The 20,164-nt window shown below is 35.3% G+C and overlaps 1 protein-coding gene across 2 annotated transcripts in view; it reads left to right on the top strand.

Moving 5' to 3' along the window:
- prlra (prolactin receptor a) overlaps nt 1-20,164 on the top strand; it is a 92,446-nt gene that overhangs the window by 20,627 nt on the left and 51,655 nt on the right. For both annotated transcript variants that reach the window (XM_030149338.1, XM_030149337.1), the window contains exon 2: nt 16,921-17,013. In XM_030149338.1, the coding sequence (XP_030005198.1) occupies nt 16,947-17,013 (67 nt within the window). In that variant the 5' untranslated portion in view covers nt 16,921-16,946. The remainder of the gene's footprint in view (nt 1-16,920; nt 17,014-20,164) is intronic.

Below are 20,164 nucleotides of genomic sequence, written 5' to 3'. Positions count from 1 at the left end.
GTTTGTTGGAAATGGGATAAGGAAGAAATTGTTATGGAAATGTTCAACTGATAACCCACACACAAAGAGGAGGAGAGAAAGTTAGAGTTAAAATAAATAAATGCATTTATTGAGAAGTCAATCACAGAGAAACTCTGTAAGTGAAGTCTGACTAAACAAGAGAAAACTAAAGATTATATAGAACCAAATCCAACCCCCTCAAACTATGATGTCATTCCTTACGTACCTCGTACCACCCCATACTACTCCTTCTCTGCTCTGTGAAGAGGTCATGATGACCTCTTCACTCTAACTTTGCTTGGATCCTATCTGGAGTGCAGGCGCCATCCTCTATCTACACATTCAGACATTTAGGTGTTTGGGTTTTAACTCAAGGCAAGAACTCCGTTCCTGGGTTGGGGGTGTTACAGAGTGGTAAACATCACACATAATGAATAATGACTCAGCATTAAAAGAAGATGTACTAACAGTATAAAATATAAAGAGTATAAAATATAAAAAGTAAATTTTTCCACCACGAAATGATTAAATTTTGGTGGTGATCGGGGGTGGGGGGGCCCACGGGGGGGGGCCACTGATCAGCCTTGGCGGAAGTCTGCGCTCTCCGAGTGCTTCTAGTTGGTATTATTGTTATTATTATGTTTTATTGTCTTGTATACATGCAAATGAACAATAAACAATAGCTTTAATTACTTTTAATTACATTTTGTTTTTTGGGTTTTTTTTTTTGCTGGTGAGCCAAACTGGACCTTAAACTGTTCTTCATGTGACACAGTCAGTAGAGTTTCTAATTTGAGTCAAGTGCATTAGATTTGGAAAGAACTTCTTAACTAACCGCAGAAATGAAATATAATAGTCATGAGTGTGTTTTCATATGTATGATCATCCACAAATGAATCCCTGTGTTTTCCACCCTGTTTTTACTGTAGCTCTCAACAGACTTCTTCTTTTTTTTAATTTATGGTTGGTGACATCCAGTGTTTGTACGCATTACCATCACTCACTATGTCTGAGAATTTCCGAGAATTAAGCAAAGTTTAAAATTTTCGTTATTATTTTTGGCCAGTGGTTGCAGTCTTCAACTTTACCAATCGGCTAAAATTTACTTAGGGGGGCAAATGAGTGGCCATTTTTGTCAAAAAAAAAAAAGTTGTCATAAATGCATAGAACTGTGTTGAAATAATGCTAATACATTTGTGCACAGACTCTATTTGACAGTGGAAGCTATATTTTCAGAAATATTGGATTTTGAATAGCACGTGTATGTGAAAACTTTTGCTGGTGGACGGACGTGACATTACCCATGATGATCTGGTCAGTACCAGTACTTTATTAGGAATAAACTTATAGACTTACTATTGATAATTCTCCTCTTATTCCTAAATGTTAGTATTGTGGATCTAAAACAATAACAGCTGACACAAAAACACAAAATGTGTCAGTGGACGGATGTGACATGGTTGTTACAGATCCCATCATACTGATGCTCGGCAGCCATGTCACCGTTTCCACAAATGATCCCTGTGCAAAAACTAGTATCAGAATTATTTATTGTATAGTTTATCATCATACTAAAGAGGAAATAACAATATAGAATTGTTATTTCTTTGTAAAAATGCTTATTATTAGAAAACTGTTGATTTAACCCTTTCATGCATACTGGTCACTACAGTGGACAGCTACTCTACAGCTGTTGTCTTGTATTTTCATGGATTTTGTTGTTCTTTTCTTTGTTTTTGTTTTTTTTTATCACATATGTTTATTAAAGTTTTAAGACACTACATATCTTTTCTGACATGAATTGGTAAAATTATGTAGATCTCTCCTGAGCATAAACCCCCAGAATCACAAGCCCTCCCCATAGTTTTCACACAATTTATCAGTAAATACATGTTTCTGTGCATCAAAAATTAAATGTGTGGTGTCCAGCTGAATGGATATTTTTGCAACTTCATGAAAAATAGGTTCATAAGAATTTTATTTATTTATTTATTTTTACGTATTTTAAAAAAAATGTTTTAAATTATTTTTTTATTTTATTTTTTAATTTATTTTTCAGAAGAAAATTTTCAATCCCATTGTTGTTTTCATGCCTAAAGAGGAATAAAAACACTCAGGAAAAAATTTTGATTACGGTTCTCATAATTCGTGCATGAAAGGGTTAAAAAGTGATTGTGACATTCTTAATGTAAGTATTCATGTAACATAAGCAGGATGGATCAGCACCATACTCCATACTGCAACCTGTAAAAATAAAACATGTGATATGTAGGATAGAATCTTGTAAGAAAAATTGGGGAATCTAAAAGAATAGAATATTTGTTTTTCAGGTAAATTCAGTTCAAATATAACTTGGCCATTTGTGACATGAAAATATAGCATTAATTGTGATGAAATTGGACATTTTTGAGCTGAAAACATAGTTCATATGACCATCAACATGTTGCAACAAAACTAAAATCCTGTAAATTTGCATAACTTGCATTTACCAACACAAAGTTCCTTTGGGGATTCACTTCTATTGATTTCTTATGCACAAAGACAGAAATAAGACCTCTAAGCAAATTTTAGCCGCAATAGATATCACTAAATATTACAAACTGAATGTTTAAATGTTGATCATTTTACATCATGATCTGAAGTACAGTACAGTGGGTGCAGTACATATGGTCAATAATGCACAACAGTCGGTCTGCAAGTAAGTACGTACAAGAATGTGTCAGTGATGATATTGAATGTGTCAAAAATATTGTCCAGTATAACTCAAATATGCGGGGTTCATTTAAATTGTGTTGCCATTATTATCTAAGAGGGAAAAGCTTTGCACTGTTGGCCAGCACTTTCCCAGCTTAGCAGCTTAGTCTCAGTTTGGGCTTGTGATTGCGTAAGACGGCTATATGCAGCAGGAGGCTAATCCAGTGCCTTGGCCTTAATGCCAATTATCAGATCATGGTGACGTTATTGAAAGTAATGCACCATAGAGGAGAGTTGATCACAATCACTCGCCCGAAGTTCGAACAATGTGAAGGAAAGAGGGTTATTCTTCTGTCTTTGTCAGAATCGTGTGGTTTGAAACGACTGTTGCAGATCATAAATGTGGGCTAGAGTTCCAATAGAGATGATGTCATAACACAAGGCAGTCCCAATCTGTGACAACTTGCAGCACAGGTTACATATCGTTAGCCTCATGGCATAATCCTACACTACATGGACTAAAGTATTGGGACATATTGAATTCAGGTGTTTCTTTCTAGTGGGGGTCTGTACGGAAGCGTATTGCATTCACACAAAAAATAAAATTCAGCTCTGTTTTGCCGAATTAACAAGATAATTACGGGATAAAATAAGTTTTAAAAAATTCGGCTCTGTTTTTCTGAATTAATGACATAATTATCTTGTAAAAACAGAGCCAAATTAAAAAAAAGTTTCAGGAAACAGTTTCTCATTAATTCAGAAATTCAGAAAAACAGAGCTAAATTTAAATTTTTTTTAGAAAACAGTATCTTGTTAATTCAGAAAAACAGCTGATTTTTGTTTTAATTTTTTTTTTTATGCTTATTTTTTCTCATAATTATGAGATAATTATCTTGTTAATTCGGAAAAACAGAGCCGAATTTTATTTTTTTGTGTGAATGCAATACACTTCCGTAGGTCCGGGATACAAGACAATAATCACAAATGTCATAATTAGGGATGTAACGATATGAAAATTTCATATCACAGTTATTGTGATTATCGCGGTATTGTTGAAATTGGGCTCAAAATGTTCAAAAGGTACTGATATACACACTGAAATAATTTAACCAAGTTTTATTTAAAAAATAATAATAATAAAATAAAATAATAGGCATAATGTACTTTCTGTTGGCAAAAACATTCAAATATTAACCCTTATGGGTCTGAGCCTATTTTAGCTGTTTTTCTGTATTTTTGATTTTGCCTTTATATACTACATAAACAAATGTTTACTATACCCATGTTTGGTATCTTTTTTTTCAGTACAACTTCATTTATATCATCTGCCTATTATTTTTTTCACTTTAACCTACTATATCAACACAAAAGGACAAAAAAACACACAAAATATATAATATCCGATTTGAAAAATGTATATACTTTATTGCATAAATAACACAAAGATGCTTAACGAACCTTTTCAAAGACTTTAAAAGTGAATATTGGTTCCAAATATTAGGTATAGAAAATTAAAATTGCAACAAATTAAAACTATACTCAAATATTTGACATAGAAGCAGATCTTTACATAGGGTTTTTTCCTCTAAAAGTGCGGTAATCAAACACGGTTATCATGATAATTAGAATTTAAACGGTAATACTAACCGTCTGCAATTTTACGGCGGTTTATCGTTATACCGGTAATCGTCACATCCCTAGTCATAATATAGTTTTATATTGGGATAAGTATATTGATTATTAATATTGATGTTTATATCTCCAATCATCATAAACAGGACATGTTACAGCTGTAGACATGATGTATATTATATAGATGGAGTTATGGAAATGCATTGTATACTGCTCTTTGTATGTTTTAGTTTTTATTAATGTCTGCCTTTTTAATGATAACATCAGCCTGTCCAGGAACTACAGATGGAAATTAGCACTAGTGCTACAACCTGGAACACTACACCTGTCCTGTTTAAGGTTAATGTATATTGTGCATTGTCCCGGTCTAGATAAGAAGCCCAAAAAAAAACAAAAACAAAAGTGTCCCAATATTTTTGTCCATATAGTTCATAAACATCAAATTTCCTTAAAGTTTAATGAAGGATTTTTCTTCCTTAGTGAGATGTGAAAAAAGTAGATGGTTAATTGAGGAAGAAAATAATTATTTACAGTCAGAGCATGAAAAATATTTAAGAAATTTAGAGGAAGAACATTTAAAATCATAGTCATGGATAAAAAAATAACAAAACCAATGTTGAGAGAAATTAAGTAAAAAACATCTGAGGCATTTTAGAAGCAAAGATAACAGTTTAAACCAAACTAACCAATGAAATGCAATGATATTTATCACAATATAAAACTATATTATGGCTTTTGTCATTATTGTTCTGTATCCCAGACCTCTGTTAGAAAAGAAACACCTGAATTCAACATGTCCCAATATTTTTGTCTACATAGAGTATGACTTAGACCGTTATGCTGTGAGGATAATGACACTTAGGATTCATCTGCAGAGCTCCACCATGTCCATTGGCCTTCACCCAAACAGTCAGTCTACCAATATTATTGTTTCATCGGTCAGTTCAGGTTCTTCATGCAGGGCTTTGTCCTGGTGTTATTATAAATGACATGTTTTACAGATTGACTCCTCAGTGTTATCGCCTCGATCTGTTCACACACGCTCACAGTCACGGTTTGGGAAATCAGTGCAAAAACATGCCACACAATTTGAGCCTTAGGTGACATCCTCTTGGTAAAAAAAAACAAAACAAAACAAAAAAAACCCTTTTTAGCTCATATCAAAGCAGCGTCCACTGTAGACAGTCGCAAATAAAAACTGCAAAATTACAGGCTGAAATCATAACAGCCATGTAAAGCATTAGCCAATACACTTTTTCTGGTCTGATATCTAGTATGTTTGCTTTTGCACTTGCTGCTGAATTTGTTTTGTTTCACTTTATGTATGTATGTATGTATGTATGTATGTATGTATTTAACAGGAACATTGTACATAAATCCCATTGCTGTAAATGCACCAGAGTTAGTCTAATGGCTATTTTTCATCTGCAGTCCCTGGACAAATATTAAATTGGCACCTTAAAAAGGCAGCACAAGCAATTTTTAAAACATAAATTTAAAATCCCTAAACACAGACGTGCCCAGTACAAAAGATTTAATATGGCCTGGAATAAAGGATAAAGATACACTGTAAAAAAAAAATTTTTTTTTTTAAATTAAAAAAAAAAAAGGTAATATTCCAGCAGCAGGGGTGCCGAAAAAATCCTGTTAAATAACGGAAAATAACTGTCTCATAAAAATACAGGAATTTTCCATAATTAAAATAAATTTTTTGGCCCTAACTTTACATAAGATTTTGCTTTTTTTGACTTTTTAATGTTTAATAAAGAATATTTACATGTATTAAAACATTCAATCAATCAATCAATAAATATATATATATATATACACACACACACATTTTTTTTTTTTTTTTAATATATAATTTCAATGAGACTAAGCTGTACAATCCACTGATTAAAAACTTAACAGTTTATCAGTGCTTATACATGTTATACATTCACAAAAATACATTTATTCAACATTTTTGTTGTGAAACCTCCCATAATTACACAAGATATTTGTCAGTTAACAAAAAAGTCTTGTTAAACTTACAGAATAAATACTTCTTTTGCAGTTAATTGTCAGTAATTTTATCTTGTTTTATTATTATTTTTACAGTATTAAACTTTAAATTAACAGTTCAATCTAGAAAAGAAATATTTGTGAAATTACGACACATTTGCAAATGTATTTTAACTGTGGAAAAAAGAAAAAAAAAATCTTTGAAAAAAATTGAAATTTTATGGTTATTCAGTTACAGTTTTTTCATGTTATTTTACATTTGACGTGTAAAATCACAGCCTATTTTTAGTAATTTCATTAAGATTTTCCTGTATCTTAAAAATACAGGAAAAATCTGTAAAAGAAACAGTGAAAATTCTGTTAAATTACAGATTTTTTTTTTTTTACAGTGTATGCACAGGTATGTCTGTAGCACAGTCTGCTGGATGAAGGATTAAAAAAGTCCATCGTTATGGCTCCCATGTTCTCAGGTTTTATACTCAAGTCATGATAGCTTGAGTTTGGTATTGTCCAGGGCAGGGATGTCAAACTCATTTTCTTTCAGGGCTCACATTCAGCCCAATTTGATCTCCAGGGTCAGACCAGTAAAATATAACATAATAACCTATAAATAATGACAACTCCATTTTTTTCTCTTTAAGTGCAAAAAAAAAAAAAAAGAAAAGAAAAAATACAGTAAACATGAAATTCTGAAAATATTCACATTTACAAACTATCCAAACAATAACCTGAAAAATCTTTACTGCAATTTTAACAATATTATGCCTCAACTTAACATTTCTGCATGTGCATTATGGATCAGATCTACAAAGGCACAAAACATTTAATAACAAGCACAATACTGTTAAAATTACACTTAATTGTCTTCAGTCATTTCGGGTTGTTCATACTTGTTCAGGTTATTCACATGTTATTTTTAAAGGATAGAAATTTAATGTGAATATTTTCTTTTTTTTTTGCTCTAAAACAAAGACAAAAATTAGAAGTTATCATTATTTATAGGCATAATTTAATATTATTTTTTCACATTAAACCATGAAGAAAATTTGAAGTCATTACTTATAGGTTATTCTGCTGTTATTTTACTGGAGATCACATTGGTATGTATGCGGAACATGAACTAAAATGACACAACCTCATATCTTCTGTGTAATTTTTGCACTTTCCAATTTCATCCCGTGGGCCAGATTGGACCTTTTGGTGGGCTGGTTTTAGCCCATGGGCCACATGTTTAACACCCCTGGTCTACAGATTCAATATGGTATAGTCTATGATCTGGTTTGGCTTACAGGATGTATTATACTGGACTAATCTGACAGTGGGCAACTACTTCAGTCAGTATCCTGTTGTTTTTGTTTTCTTTTGCAGGGATTTAATGATTTTAAAACCCCATGATCTTGCTTCTATACTGTATGTGCAAATGTTTGGTGAAAAACAGCTTCTTTTTAACACTATTTTGTAAGACGCTGTCGCTACATCATATGACTAGCACTGCCTATTTTAAAGAAATACAAAGTAGTCTACCAACCTAGAGAGCTTTTTCCTTTTTAAACAGTGTTGGTGGATGAGGGATCATGCAGAGTAATCATTACTTTAACATCTGTGTATGGCCAAGCAGATTTTCAAGTCATTTCAATGGGAGCATGTAACGGCGGAGAGGGAAAATCAGCTTCCTGTGGTCTTGATGCTCTAGCAAAAGGCTGAACTCACATTATGCAATCACACATGTGGTTATGTGCCAGCTGGTAGAGGTAGGCACTGCTTTTTAATCTGTAGTAGAACAGCATACATTCTGCACTGGAGCCAGTTTTCATTTCATTTTAACACATTTGCTGTTCTGTATTAATTTTTTAGAGGTAAAATTACTACAATCAGTGATGTCCTCAGATGTCCCCTATTCCCCCTGCTGAGGATTTCTGTTTTTATACTGAACAAAAATATAAATGCACGACTTTTGTTTTTGCCCCCATTTTTCATGAGCTGAACTCAAAGATCTAAAACTTTTTCTGTGTACACACAAGGTTTATTTCTCTCAAATATTGCTCACAAATCTGTCTAAATTTGTGTTAGTGAACACTTCTTCTTTGCTGAGATAATCCATCCACCTCACAGGTGTGGCATATCAAGATGCTGATTAGACAGCAGGATTTTTGCACAGGTGTGCCTTAGGCTGGCCACAATAAAAAGCCACTCCAAAATGTGCAGTTTTATCACACAGCACAATACCACAGATGTCACAAGTTTTGAGGGAATATGCAATTGGCATGCTGACTTCAGGAATCTCCACCAGAGCTTTTGCCTGTGAATTGAATGTTCATTTCTCTACCATAAGCCATCTCCAAAGCTGTTTCAGAGAATTCATGAAGAAGACTGTGTGAGGAAAATGGTGGTCACACCAAATACTGACTGGTTTTTTGAACCCCCCTGGACCACCCAATACAGTAAAAGTGCACATTTTAGAGTGGCCTTTTATTGTGGCCAGCCTAAGTCACACCTGTGCAATAATCCTGCTGTCTAATCAGCATCTTGATATGCCACACCTGTGAGGTGGATGGATTATCTCAGCAAATGACAAAGGAGAAGTGCTCACTAACACAGATTTAGACAAATTTATGAACAATATTTGAGAGAAATAGGCCTTTTGTGTCCATAGAAAAAGTTTTAGATCTTTGAGTTCAGCTCATGAAAAATGGGAGCAAAAACAAAAGTCGTGCATTTATATTTTTGTTCAGTATAGTTTAATTGGCTAATGCAGACACAGGTAACCATAGTGACACCACATCAGTGAAATGAAATAAACCTAAACACAGTTAAAAAATCTGCAGGAGCTGAAGTCAAGGGGAAAATGCCAGACATACAATATAATACAAAATGTACAAGAACAGTACAAGGCATGCATGCACAATAGGCCATTATTTCAGAGAGAAATAGGCCTTTCGTGTACATAGAAAAAGTTTTATATCTTTGAGTTCAGCTCATGAAAAATGGGAGCAAAAACAAAAGTCGTGCGTTTATATTTTTGTTCAGTATACATTTCTATCGCGTACGACTTGACTCATAACAGGATGTCTGAGAGTACGTTCAGACATAAGGTCTTAATGCACAATTCGGATTTTTTGGTGAAATCTGTCATAAGTTTTGGTAAGAGATGGACCCACGATGCAGACAAACGGATGAGAGATGAGCTTGTAAAAATGACAAAATCTTGAATGATTGTACAAAAACAGGTCTGTGCCGGAGCAGGATGAAGGTGGCTTGTCGAGTCCGGGAAGGTAGCAGGCACAGGCAGTAGTGATGGGTCCGGCGACACTGATGCGTCAGCGCATGCGTCGAGCTCATAGAACAAAATCCCGTGTCGGTGCGCGTATCGCTTTGAGAAAGTCACGTGGCCAATGCAGGAAGTGTTTGGAACTGACACTGACACGCCAAACTGTGTTTATAAGGAAGCACATCTGTCAACGGGATGCATCTGCCAAAAGAATCTCTGATCTTTTGCGGTTCATCGTCAAATTCATCGAGAATTATAGAGCAGCCTCAAGCCAAAAGAAAGGTTTCGGCCATGTGGGACCATTTGGATCTCATATCGGAAAATAAAGTATACTCAGTGCCAATGAAAACGCAACACTTGAATGTGTTTTGTTGTTCCTGAGCTGCATCAGTATGTTTGTTTCACCTGTATAAGATAATCCCAGACAATTTCTTAACAACCTGAGATGGGTTGAGCTATTGTCACGCTTGAATGAACTTGTCTGCATTCATAAGACTTGTTTTTCTCATTCCTCAGCAATGAACTGCTCAACTTACGGAACTGTGGTCAGTTCAGGAGTGGTCATGTTCTGTATATAAAGCCAAGTTGAAAAGCATGAAAATCATTTGCAATAACTCAGCGATGCCTAGACTGACACGTGACCACAGATGCCATGCTATGGGGCTCCTGGAGGCCGGAATCTCTGCTCGGCAGGTGGCGCGCCGTTTTGGATGCAACATGTCCACCATAGTCAGGATGCAACAGAGGCATGAAGAAACTGGCTCAACTGCAGACAGACCTGGTCCTGGACGAGCATGTGTGACCACGCCACAGCAGGACCGCTACATTGAGCTGCAGCACCTCCAGGACCGCTTTGTGACTCTTGGTTTTGGGGGTCCTTGAGTTTCTTTCTTTATCCTTATTTTTTGTCAACAAATTTAGATGTTATTTTTTATTTTTACTGGATAGAAATGGCCTATGATTAATTCCAAAGAGCTTATGGAATAAAAATCCTCATCGATTAAAAAAAATATAAGAATCTTCAAGTGTTGCGTTTTCATTGGCACTGAGTATATTTGTTTTAATTTCCTTGTTTCATCCTGCTCCTCTCAGAGTTTCCACTTGATCTATCTGAATTCAAATTCATTTCAAAGTGATTCTTAGTTTACTATTCATATTATTTTCTGCAGGTTAAATGTCACATTTGTTTGACAAAACTTCCTATTTAAACAAAAGCACCTCCTCAATGCTGAGGCATTCTAGGGCCTGGCATGAGAATGAAGTCCCAGATACACCCAGGAGAAACTCGGGTATACAGCCATTCTACAACTTACTCACAGTTGCTTTACTGATAATTAATTCCTATTAATTTATTCTTTACTTCATTTTTAACCATCAAGCTCAAAACGTTGGAAAATATTAATTTTTTTTAATAAAAATTTGTAAGAAAAAAAAAAAAAAAAAAAAAAAAAATTATATATATATATATATATATATATATATATATATATATATATATATATATATATATATACACACACACGCACACACGCACGCACACACACACACACATATACAAGGGCTGTTCAATAAGTTCATGGCCTCACCCAGAAATACTGGTTGTTATAATACAGGATGTTACATTCTTTCGTGATGGGATAGTGATGCTTGAACATTGATGGACCAAGTGCATTGCTGTAAATGGAGATTATGTTGAAAAATAAACTAGAAGCACTCGGAGAGCGCAGACCTCCGCCAAGGCTGATCAGTGGGCCCCCCCACCCCGATCACCACCAAAATTTAATCATTTCTTCCTTATCCCATTTCCAACAAACCCTGAAAATTTCATCCAAATCTGTCCATAACTTTTTGAGTTATGTTGCACACTAACGGACAGACAAACAAACAAACAAACAAACAAACAAACAAACACATAACCTCCTTGGCGGAGGTAAATATAAATTATCAGTTTGTGTTGTTCTGTTCTGGGTGAGGCCATGAATTTATTGAACGGCCCTCGTATATATATCCCAGTCCACAAGCGTCCTCATTCACAACACGTTCACTTAGATTTTCACATTATGATGCACGTTCACATTATTACCTCCGCCAAGGAGGTTATGTTTTTGCCAGGGTTTGTTTGTTTGTTTGTTTGTTTGTCGGTCCATTAGTGTGCAACATAACTCAAAAAGTTATGGACAGATTTGGATGAAATTTTCAGGGTTTGTTGGAAATGGGATAAGGAAGAAATGATTAAATTTTGGTGGTGATCGGGGGTGGGGGGGCGCCACTGATCAGCCTTGGTGGAGGTCTGCACTCTCCGAGTGCTTCTAGTTTATTGACTGTATCTAAAAATATCAAAGATATTTTAAATTTAAATGAAGATATTAAATAATACAATATAAAATACAATGACTTAAATTATATTATTGTATATACTAGGTCATCAAATCAGTGTCAGTTGAGTCTGTCAACGAGGTTGCCTGTAGGGATTTTTAAGGTCCAGCAGGTGTCAATATTCAGTGACACAGTATCGACACAGTATCAATACAGTTTGGCAATGTTTCGAAACGCTTCATGACGCCTCATCTACCCATCACTAGAAAAAAGTGCAAACCCATTAACAAAAACAGGAAAGTAGCAAAGTAAAAAAAAGCTACACAGCCGAAGTTCATGTAATACCACTTGAGGTTAGCTGACAATCTGGCAATGTGTAGAACTGAAGACTGTGTTTAAATACAGGAGAGTGGAGTAGATGATTGGAGGCAGGTGGCTTGATTACAGATGGAAGGCAGGTATGTGGGTGAGAGGTGACCTCCAGCTCCGCCCAGCTCCAGACAACACACACACAGACAAGACAGGGAAAGGACAAACAAGACACACACCCACAAAAGGGAGGGGGAAACACAAGAAAACACTAGGATCCTGACAAAATCTGATTTTTTTTGTATAGAATAGAATAGAATAGAATATCTTTATTGTCATAGTACAGGTACAACGAAATTAAAAAGTGCAATCGTCGTAGGTGCCATAAAAAAAAGTATAAATAATGTATATAAAAGAGTATAAAAACTAAAATCTAAAAAGAAAACCCTAATGGCATAAATATCTAAAAAGCAGCATAAAAAAAAAGTGTTACTAGAAGTATCAAACACACATAAAACATCATATGCTCATTCATACTACAACTTAAATGCGACTTGTTACGCCCCGGCCTAGGGGTTCACCAGGGCGAACATAATACGCTCTACTTTGTCCCCTCCCAGCTCCCAAGCACACACGTCAGTCAAAAAAAAACTAAAGTTCACAGTATTTATTTTTTAATCAACTAAAGGAGGGTTAAGGGAGGGTGCGGCTAAAACAACAAACAAAATATCTTCTTCTGAGTTCAAACTAAATTACTTACTCAAAATAAATGCAAGAAATAAAATACAGAAAACTAACCTGAACTCCCTAACCAAAAAAACAGGAGAAAAGGTGAAAATAAAAGAGCCGACCTCCCCTACCGAAAAAGGATGGAATTTACAAAAAGATTCTATTTACACCTACAGTATATACAGATGCAAAAGTCACACTCGAACACAGGACTGACGATCACACACAGAAACCCACGGTTGGAAGCTGGCAGGAGGCAAGAGAGAGAGCCAACGGCTGAATCCAGGGCCATTTAAAGGGGCGGGGCAATCACACTCAACCAATCAGCTTCCTGCAAGACAAACAGAGCACACCTACAGGACGGTGGCGAACACACACACACTAAACAGAAACATATATACAGATAAATAGACAAATTATAACCCAGGGTCATAACAGACTTCTATCAGTTTTGAGCTGTGTTAGGAATAACGGCATTAAAAATAGCAGCGTTACGAAAACCGTTATTGTTTTCCAGTAACTGGTAATCTAATGAATTCCTATTTGAAACGTTACAACACCGTTACCGTTACCGACAGTGAAATGTGGCGCGTTACTATGCACTGAAATCTAACAGCTGTTATCCATCCTGGCTCGCTCAGCCAGGCACGAGAGGTGTGACATTCGCGGACGAGTCGAGTCTTCTGAACGGCTCTTTTCAGTGAACGATAAGAACCGATTCGTTACAAGTCGTTCGTTTACGAGCCGTTCTTATATTCAGATTACCCACACTGCCTTCATGCTTCACCTGTGTGTCCATGAGTCTGAGGTGTCCACGCTGCCGTCACCTGAACGACTGATGACATGTCCGAATTTGAGTTGTCCCAGCACACCCCATTCACTTGAACGCAGCTACATGCGCAACTAATTTAGGGGAGGAGTTATCAGTGAAAATCCGACTGACTGGACTGAAGACATTTACAGCTGGATCAGGGAGGAGCCACTGAAAAAAGTGGAGATGTGGGATTAACTGGAGGAACATGTTCTTCCTATAAATGCAGATATACACTTATGTGGTGGAAAAGCCAGGCCCTGGTGGACCCCAGCCGGGCCCTGGTGGACCCTAGCCTCACCACAGTTATGGTATTCAGTACCTGTCTGCTGTTCTACTCTATACAACTGGCCTGTGAAACACGCTCAGAAATCAGTTTCCTTTTACATATTTGAAGGTTTTTTAAAAAAGTAACGCAATAATTACTTTCCCTGGTAACTAATTACATTTATGAAGAAGTAATTCTGTTAATTCAATTACTTTTTTGGGAAAGTAACTAGTAACTATAACTAATTACTTTTTAAAAGTAATTTGCCCAACACTGGTTTTGAGTATGAACTGAAGTGAAATGCATGAGCAAAACAGGTCCTGACATAATACGTCACCACGCAGGCATGCACTGTTTTTAACACTCCTAGGATGCAGAATTGTGACGCACTTCAATGACGTGAATGAAGTTCGGATAAACACGACCTGGCCATTCAGACTGAGGTCACATTGCAAAATATCAGATACGTATCAGATTTAGGACCACATTTGAAAGTGGCCTGGGTCAGATTTGAAAAAATGGGATTAGTGCTGTTCAAACTGTCTTTGACCCTATAATGCCAAACGTATCATATTTGATACATGAGCTTTGAAATCCTCTACATGATCAGTATGATATTTTTTTTCTTGAAAAACCTGATGTTTACAATTAGATACATGCAATACAAAGATAATCCACCAGGGGGAGGAATTCATTCACCAGAGGCCTTTCCAGTGACAGTACAAGACTGTCATTAATGAGGAAGGAGGAAGAACTGTGACAATTTAGAAACGGAATTACCAATTTGTTAGACATGTTTGTGTTATATTACTGTATGTTTTTGTTTGTTCAAAAATAATAATATCCTCTTGAAACCCATCAATGTATTTTTGTCCTCTGTAGAGGACAAGAGTTTCACAGCTTTATTGAGAAAAAAAAAAAAAAAAAAAAAACGCTGTCCACTGCAAAGGACATTCCCAAAAATTTTTAAAAATGCATCTGAAAGATTTTCTGCATAGTGCTGTTTCCAGTAAAGGCAATTATTTAATGTAAAAAAAAAAAAAAAAAAGCCAAAACCTGTACTCTCCTGGGTGTCAGGAGGATATTTGAGCACTGAGACCCGATGTACAGGGTGGGGAAGCAAAATTTACAATGAACATTTAGTTGTTTTTTCTCAGCAGGCACTACGTCAATTGTTTTGAAACCAAACATATATTGATGTCATAATCATACCTAACACTATTATCCATATCTTTTCAGAAACTTTTGCCCATATGAGTAATCAGGAAAGCAAACGTCAAAGAGTGTGTGATTTTAGTGTGGAAGAACTTGCACGACACATCCAAAAACCCTGACCATCAGTCAATACATTTCAAGTTTATACATAGGATGTATTTAACTCCCAGGAAACGTCACGCTATGAAAATTATTCCATCTCCTATGTGTGACTTATGTACACTAGATACTGTAGGATCATTTATACATATGTACTGGGAGTGTCCTGAAGTGTATGATTTTTGGAAGCAAATTTCTGTTACTTTGAGTGATATGCTAAAGATTAATAACCCTTCATCACCATCTTTACTTCTGCTTAATGATGACTCTACCTTACAACTTTCTCTTCAGCAAAAGCGTATATTATGGGCTGCTCTCACTGCAGCCAAGAAAATGCTGGCATTGAGATGGCAACCGCCTCATACTTTATCACAGCAACAATGGATAAATTATTTTCTAGATATAGTCATGATGGAGAGGTCAGTGGCCCGGATGCATGCACCCAGTCGAAAAACGCTGAGTATGTGGGATGGTGTTTATTTTTTGGTTAAAGAAAGAGTGCAACATAACTGTCTATGACTTCCCCGATCACTATTCTGTTTATATCTGTAAATTATACTCTTTCATCGATATACATGTATTTGTCTTTATTTATCTTTATTAGTTGGTTTTTGTATTCTGAGATCCAGACTGGGTTGGTATGGGGGTCGCCACTGGTTCTGTGTGTGTGTGTGGGGGGGGTTGTTATACTTTGTGTGTCACAGAATCTTGTATTGTAAAATGTGAATTTCTTTTTCTTTTGTATTGTACTTCTGTGATGCACAATGAAAACAAATAAAAAATTGAAAAAAAAAAAAAAAAAAAAAAAAGAGTGTGTGATTTGCTGAATGCTCTCGTCACACCAAAGGAGATTTCAGAAATAGTTGGAGTGTCCATAAAGACTGTTTATAATGGAAAGAAGAGAATGACTATGAGCAAAACTATTACGAGAAAGTCTGGAAGATACTATTAAAGAAGAATGGGAGAAGTTGTCACCCGAATATTTGAGGAACACTTGCGCAAGTTTCAGGAAGCGTGTGAAGGCAGTTATTGAGAAAGAAGGAGGACACATAGAATAAAAACATTTTCTATTATGTCAATTTTCTTGTGGCAAATCAATTCTCATGACTTGCAATGAACTAATTGGTCATACACTGTCTTTCAATCCCTGCCTCAAAATATTGTAAATTTTGCTTCCCCACCCTGTATCAAATATGATACAAAACTGAATCTCATGCATGGAAACTGATATTTGAAAAAAAAGATATTTGGGTTGTTCAGAAGGACCAATAAAGGCTCCAGTTTCAATGAACTGGAATTTTTTGTCAGTGATTTAATGGTTCAGGCTTTACACGGTTAACAGATTGGATACAGGTCACATATGGGCAAAAAAAAAATGGGATTGGGGTCACATGTGCCTGCAGTCACAGCGGGTGGTTTTCCTGGTCATGCAAACATGTTGTGTATTCATACAAATGACACTGTTGTGACAGACAACATCCTACGAGTGGCTGAATGTCTAGATCACACCGCCCCATACTCACCTTTGTTCTTCTGTCTTTCTTTGTTTTTTGTTTTTTTTTTGTCTCTCAACAGGACCGAGGTGTTTTGCTGCTGCCACGATGACGGAAATTGTAAAATGTGCCCTCCTGCTGGCGTTATTTTCTGTACCCTGCACTAGAGGAACAAGTATGTCACTGCATGTTGTAAGACACAGTTGAAGTAAAGTGTGTGTTAAGTTTCTGGCAATGAGTTGAACAATCTTAGGAGTCAGGATGTTCAAAGGCTGTTGAAACAGGAAACCGAGGGAGACTGACTGTCTAAAAAAGAGCAAATAAAGCATCATTCACAACAAGTCACAACACCTTTAAATTAGCCTGCACGCATTTTTTTTTTTTTAGATAATATACAGATGGGTGCATTCTGGATGTCAAACTATTCCTAATCTAATTATATTTCTTTACGGAAATTAAACTTTAAAGCAGGGGTCTCAAACTCATTTTCTTTCAGGGGCCACATTCAGTCCGACTTGATCTCAGGTGGGCCGGACCAGTCAAATAATAGCATAATAACCTGTAAATAATGACAACTCCAAACTTTTCTCTATGTTTTAGAGTGAAAAAAGTTAACCCTTTCATGCACAGTGGTCACTACAGTGGACAGTTATTCTACAGCTGTTCTTTCGTATATTCATGGGTTTTGTTGTTTCAATTCCATATCAGCCAACACAGTGGACACTTATGCATCATCCCATACACTGCAGTTCATACCTTTATTGTAAATTTCTGTTCTTGATAAACCTGATCTGCAGTAACATGTTTAAGTGTAAAGCAATTGCAGTTTTTTTGTTTTGTTTTTTAACAAAAAGGTGTTGTTGTTTTTTTTTTTTTTTGTTTTTTTGCCAATTATCTCCATGAGTAATAAGTAGTATTAGAGTATGTTAAAATGTGACAAAACATGAGATTAACAGCATTAAACATGTTTTTATTTCATAGTTTTCACACAGTAAATACATGTTTCTTTGCTTCAAAAATTAAACACATGGTATCCAGCTGAGTGGACATTTTTGCAACTCCATGAAAAATAAGTTCATACATTTTTTTTTCCAATTGCATTGTTTTTTAATGCCTAAAGAGGGATAAAAAAAAACTCAGGAAAAAAATCTTAAGGTTCTCATATGCATGCATGAAAGGGTTAATTTACATTATGAACAGGTTTACATCTACAAACTATCCTTTCAAAAGATGTGAATAACATGAACCAACTGAAAAAATAAGTATAATTTTAACCATATTATGCCTCAGTTTATCATTTACACATGTACATTATAACGTACAGATCACAGTGGATCTACAAACACAAAAAACATTGAGTAATAGTCAGAATATTTTTAAAATTGTACTTACTTCTCTTAAGACATTACAGGTTATTCACATTTTTTGCAAAATTATACTTTGTTTTAGTGCAAATACATGAAAATATTTACATTTATAAAGAGAAACATTTGAAGTTGACATTATTTATATGTTATTATGATAGTATTTTACTGGTCCCGCCCACTTGAGATTGAATTGTTCCGATGTGGAACCTGAACTTAAAGGATTGTTAATATCTTAGTGTAATTTTTGCATTTCACAAATTCATCCCAAAGGCCAAACTGGACTTTTTGGCGGGCTGGATTTGTCCCCCGGGCCGCATGTTTGACACCTGTGCTATAAATAATGACAACTCCAAATTTTTGTCTTTGTTTTAGTGCAAAAAACCCCCATTAAATTATGAAAATACTTTTACAAACTATCCAAACAAAAAAGATGTGAATCACCTGAAAAAACTGAAATTCCTTAAGAAAAATAAGTGCAATTTTAACAATATTATGCCTCAGCTTATCATTTCTACATGTGCATTATGGATCTGATCTACAAAGACAGTAAACACTTAGTAACAGGCAAAAAATTGTTAAAATTGTGCTTAATTTTCTTTAGACATTTCAGGTTGTTCATATTAGTTCAGGTTATTCACATTTTATTGTTATTAGATAGTTTGTAAATGTAAGTTTTTTCATCATTTAATGTTATTTTTTGCACTAAAACAAAATCAAAAAATTGAAGTTGTCAATATTTATAGGCATAATGTAATATTATTTTTTTCACATCAAACCAAGAAGAAAATATGGAGACATTATTTTTTGTAGATTATTATACTATTATTGGTCTGTATGTGGAACCTGAACTAAAATGAGTTCAACAGCCTTGACTGTGGAATTTTTGCACTTTGCAAATTCATCCCGTGGGCTGAATTGGAACCTTTGGCGGGCCGCATTTGGCCCCCAGGCCACATGTTTGAGAACCCTGCTTTAGAGAAAAATGTTGGGTGACTGACTTTTTTTTTTTTTTTTTTTTTTTTTTTATGTTTGCATGGTCTATCTGAGATCTGCAAAATAGAATAAGTGTGATTGATGAAAAAGGTCAGGCCAATAACCAAAAATAACAGATACATTTAGCGTTTGCAGCAATAATTACATCAGAAAATGAGATTAATTAATCATTTTTCATACATAAAATGCAAAAAGATCCTTGTGCTCTGTTTAACTGAATGGTTGATGGTTGGGCTGTGGTATCAACAGAACAGAAAATGTACAAATGTAAGCTTCTGTCCTTCAAATCTCGACGGTGTGTGACATCAGAACAGAGTTAAGTAAAAGGAAAACAGCCATTTGTAATTAGGCCAATTTTTCAACCTTAATGTGTCGAAACAGGTCAAATATCATACGTATTGTACTACACAAGCTAAATATTCCAGTGTGAAGTGGACACCGAAACTGTAATGGATTCACAGAATAGTCATTTGGGTGCTTCTATGAAACTGGGTTTATTTTGGTATCTGTCACTTTTCCAGTTTTTTAGACCCAATAATAAAAGAGAAATGAAGACATATTTCCCCCCAGGATGAACCTAAGGATGACCTTAAATAAATGCAAAAAAATATATTCTCTTACTCTGAGCCATCCCAAAATTAATGAATTTTTAATAAAATATTGGGGCCAAAAATAGGACCCAAATACGGACATTAAATCTCCCTAGGTGTCAGTGCATTAGATGTGAAAACATGTCTATAAATGGTCTTCTATAGACTATAAATAAAAACACTGTGTTAAATGTGTCGATCCTAGTGGTTTTTCTAATCCACACATGTGGGTTTTTCATCAGTCTCAGTGTTATATCAGGTTTCATGTGGAACCCATCGTGTCCACTGGAATTACATGCAGAACCCGCCCATTTAAACACAAATAAATCGCGAATGATTTTGCAACAGTGGTGATTTTTGTGAAACACTCTGTCTT

The sequence above is a fragment of the Sphaeramia orbicularis genome, chromosome 12, assembly GCF_902148855.1.
Source record: "Sphaeramia orbicularis chromosome 12, fSphaOr1.1, whole genome shotgun sequence".
Lineage (NCBI taxonomy): Eukaryota > Metazoa > Chordata > Actinopteri > Kurtiformes > Apogonidae > Sphaeramia > Sphaeramia orbicularis.
The sequence above is the reverse complement of the archived record's forward strand: the minus strand, read 5'-3'. Positions and strand labels throughout refer to the sequence as shown.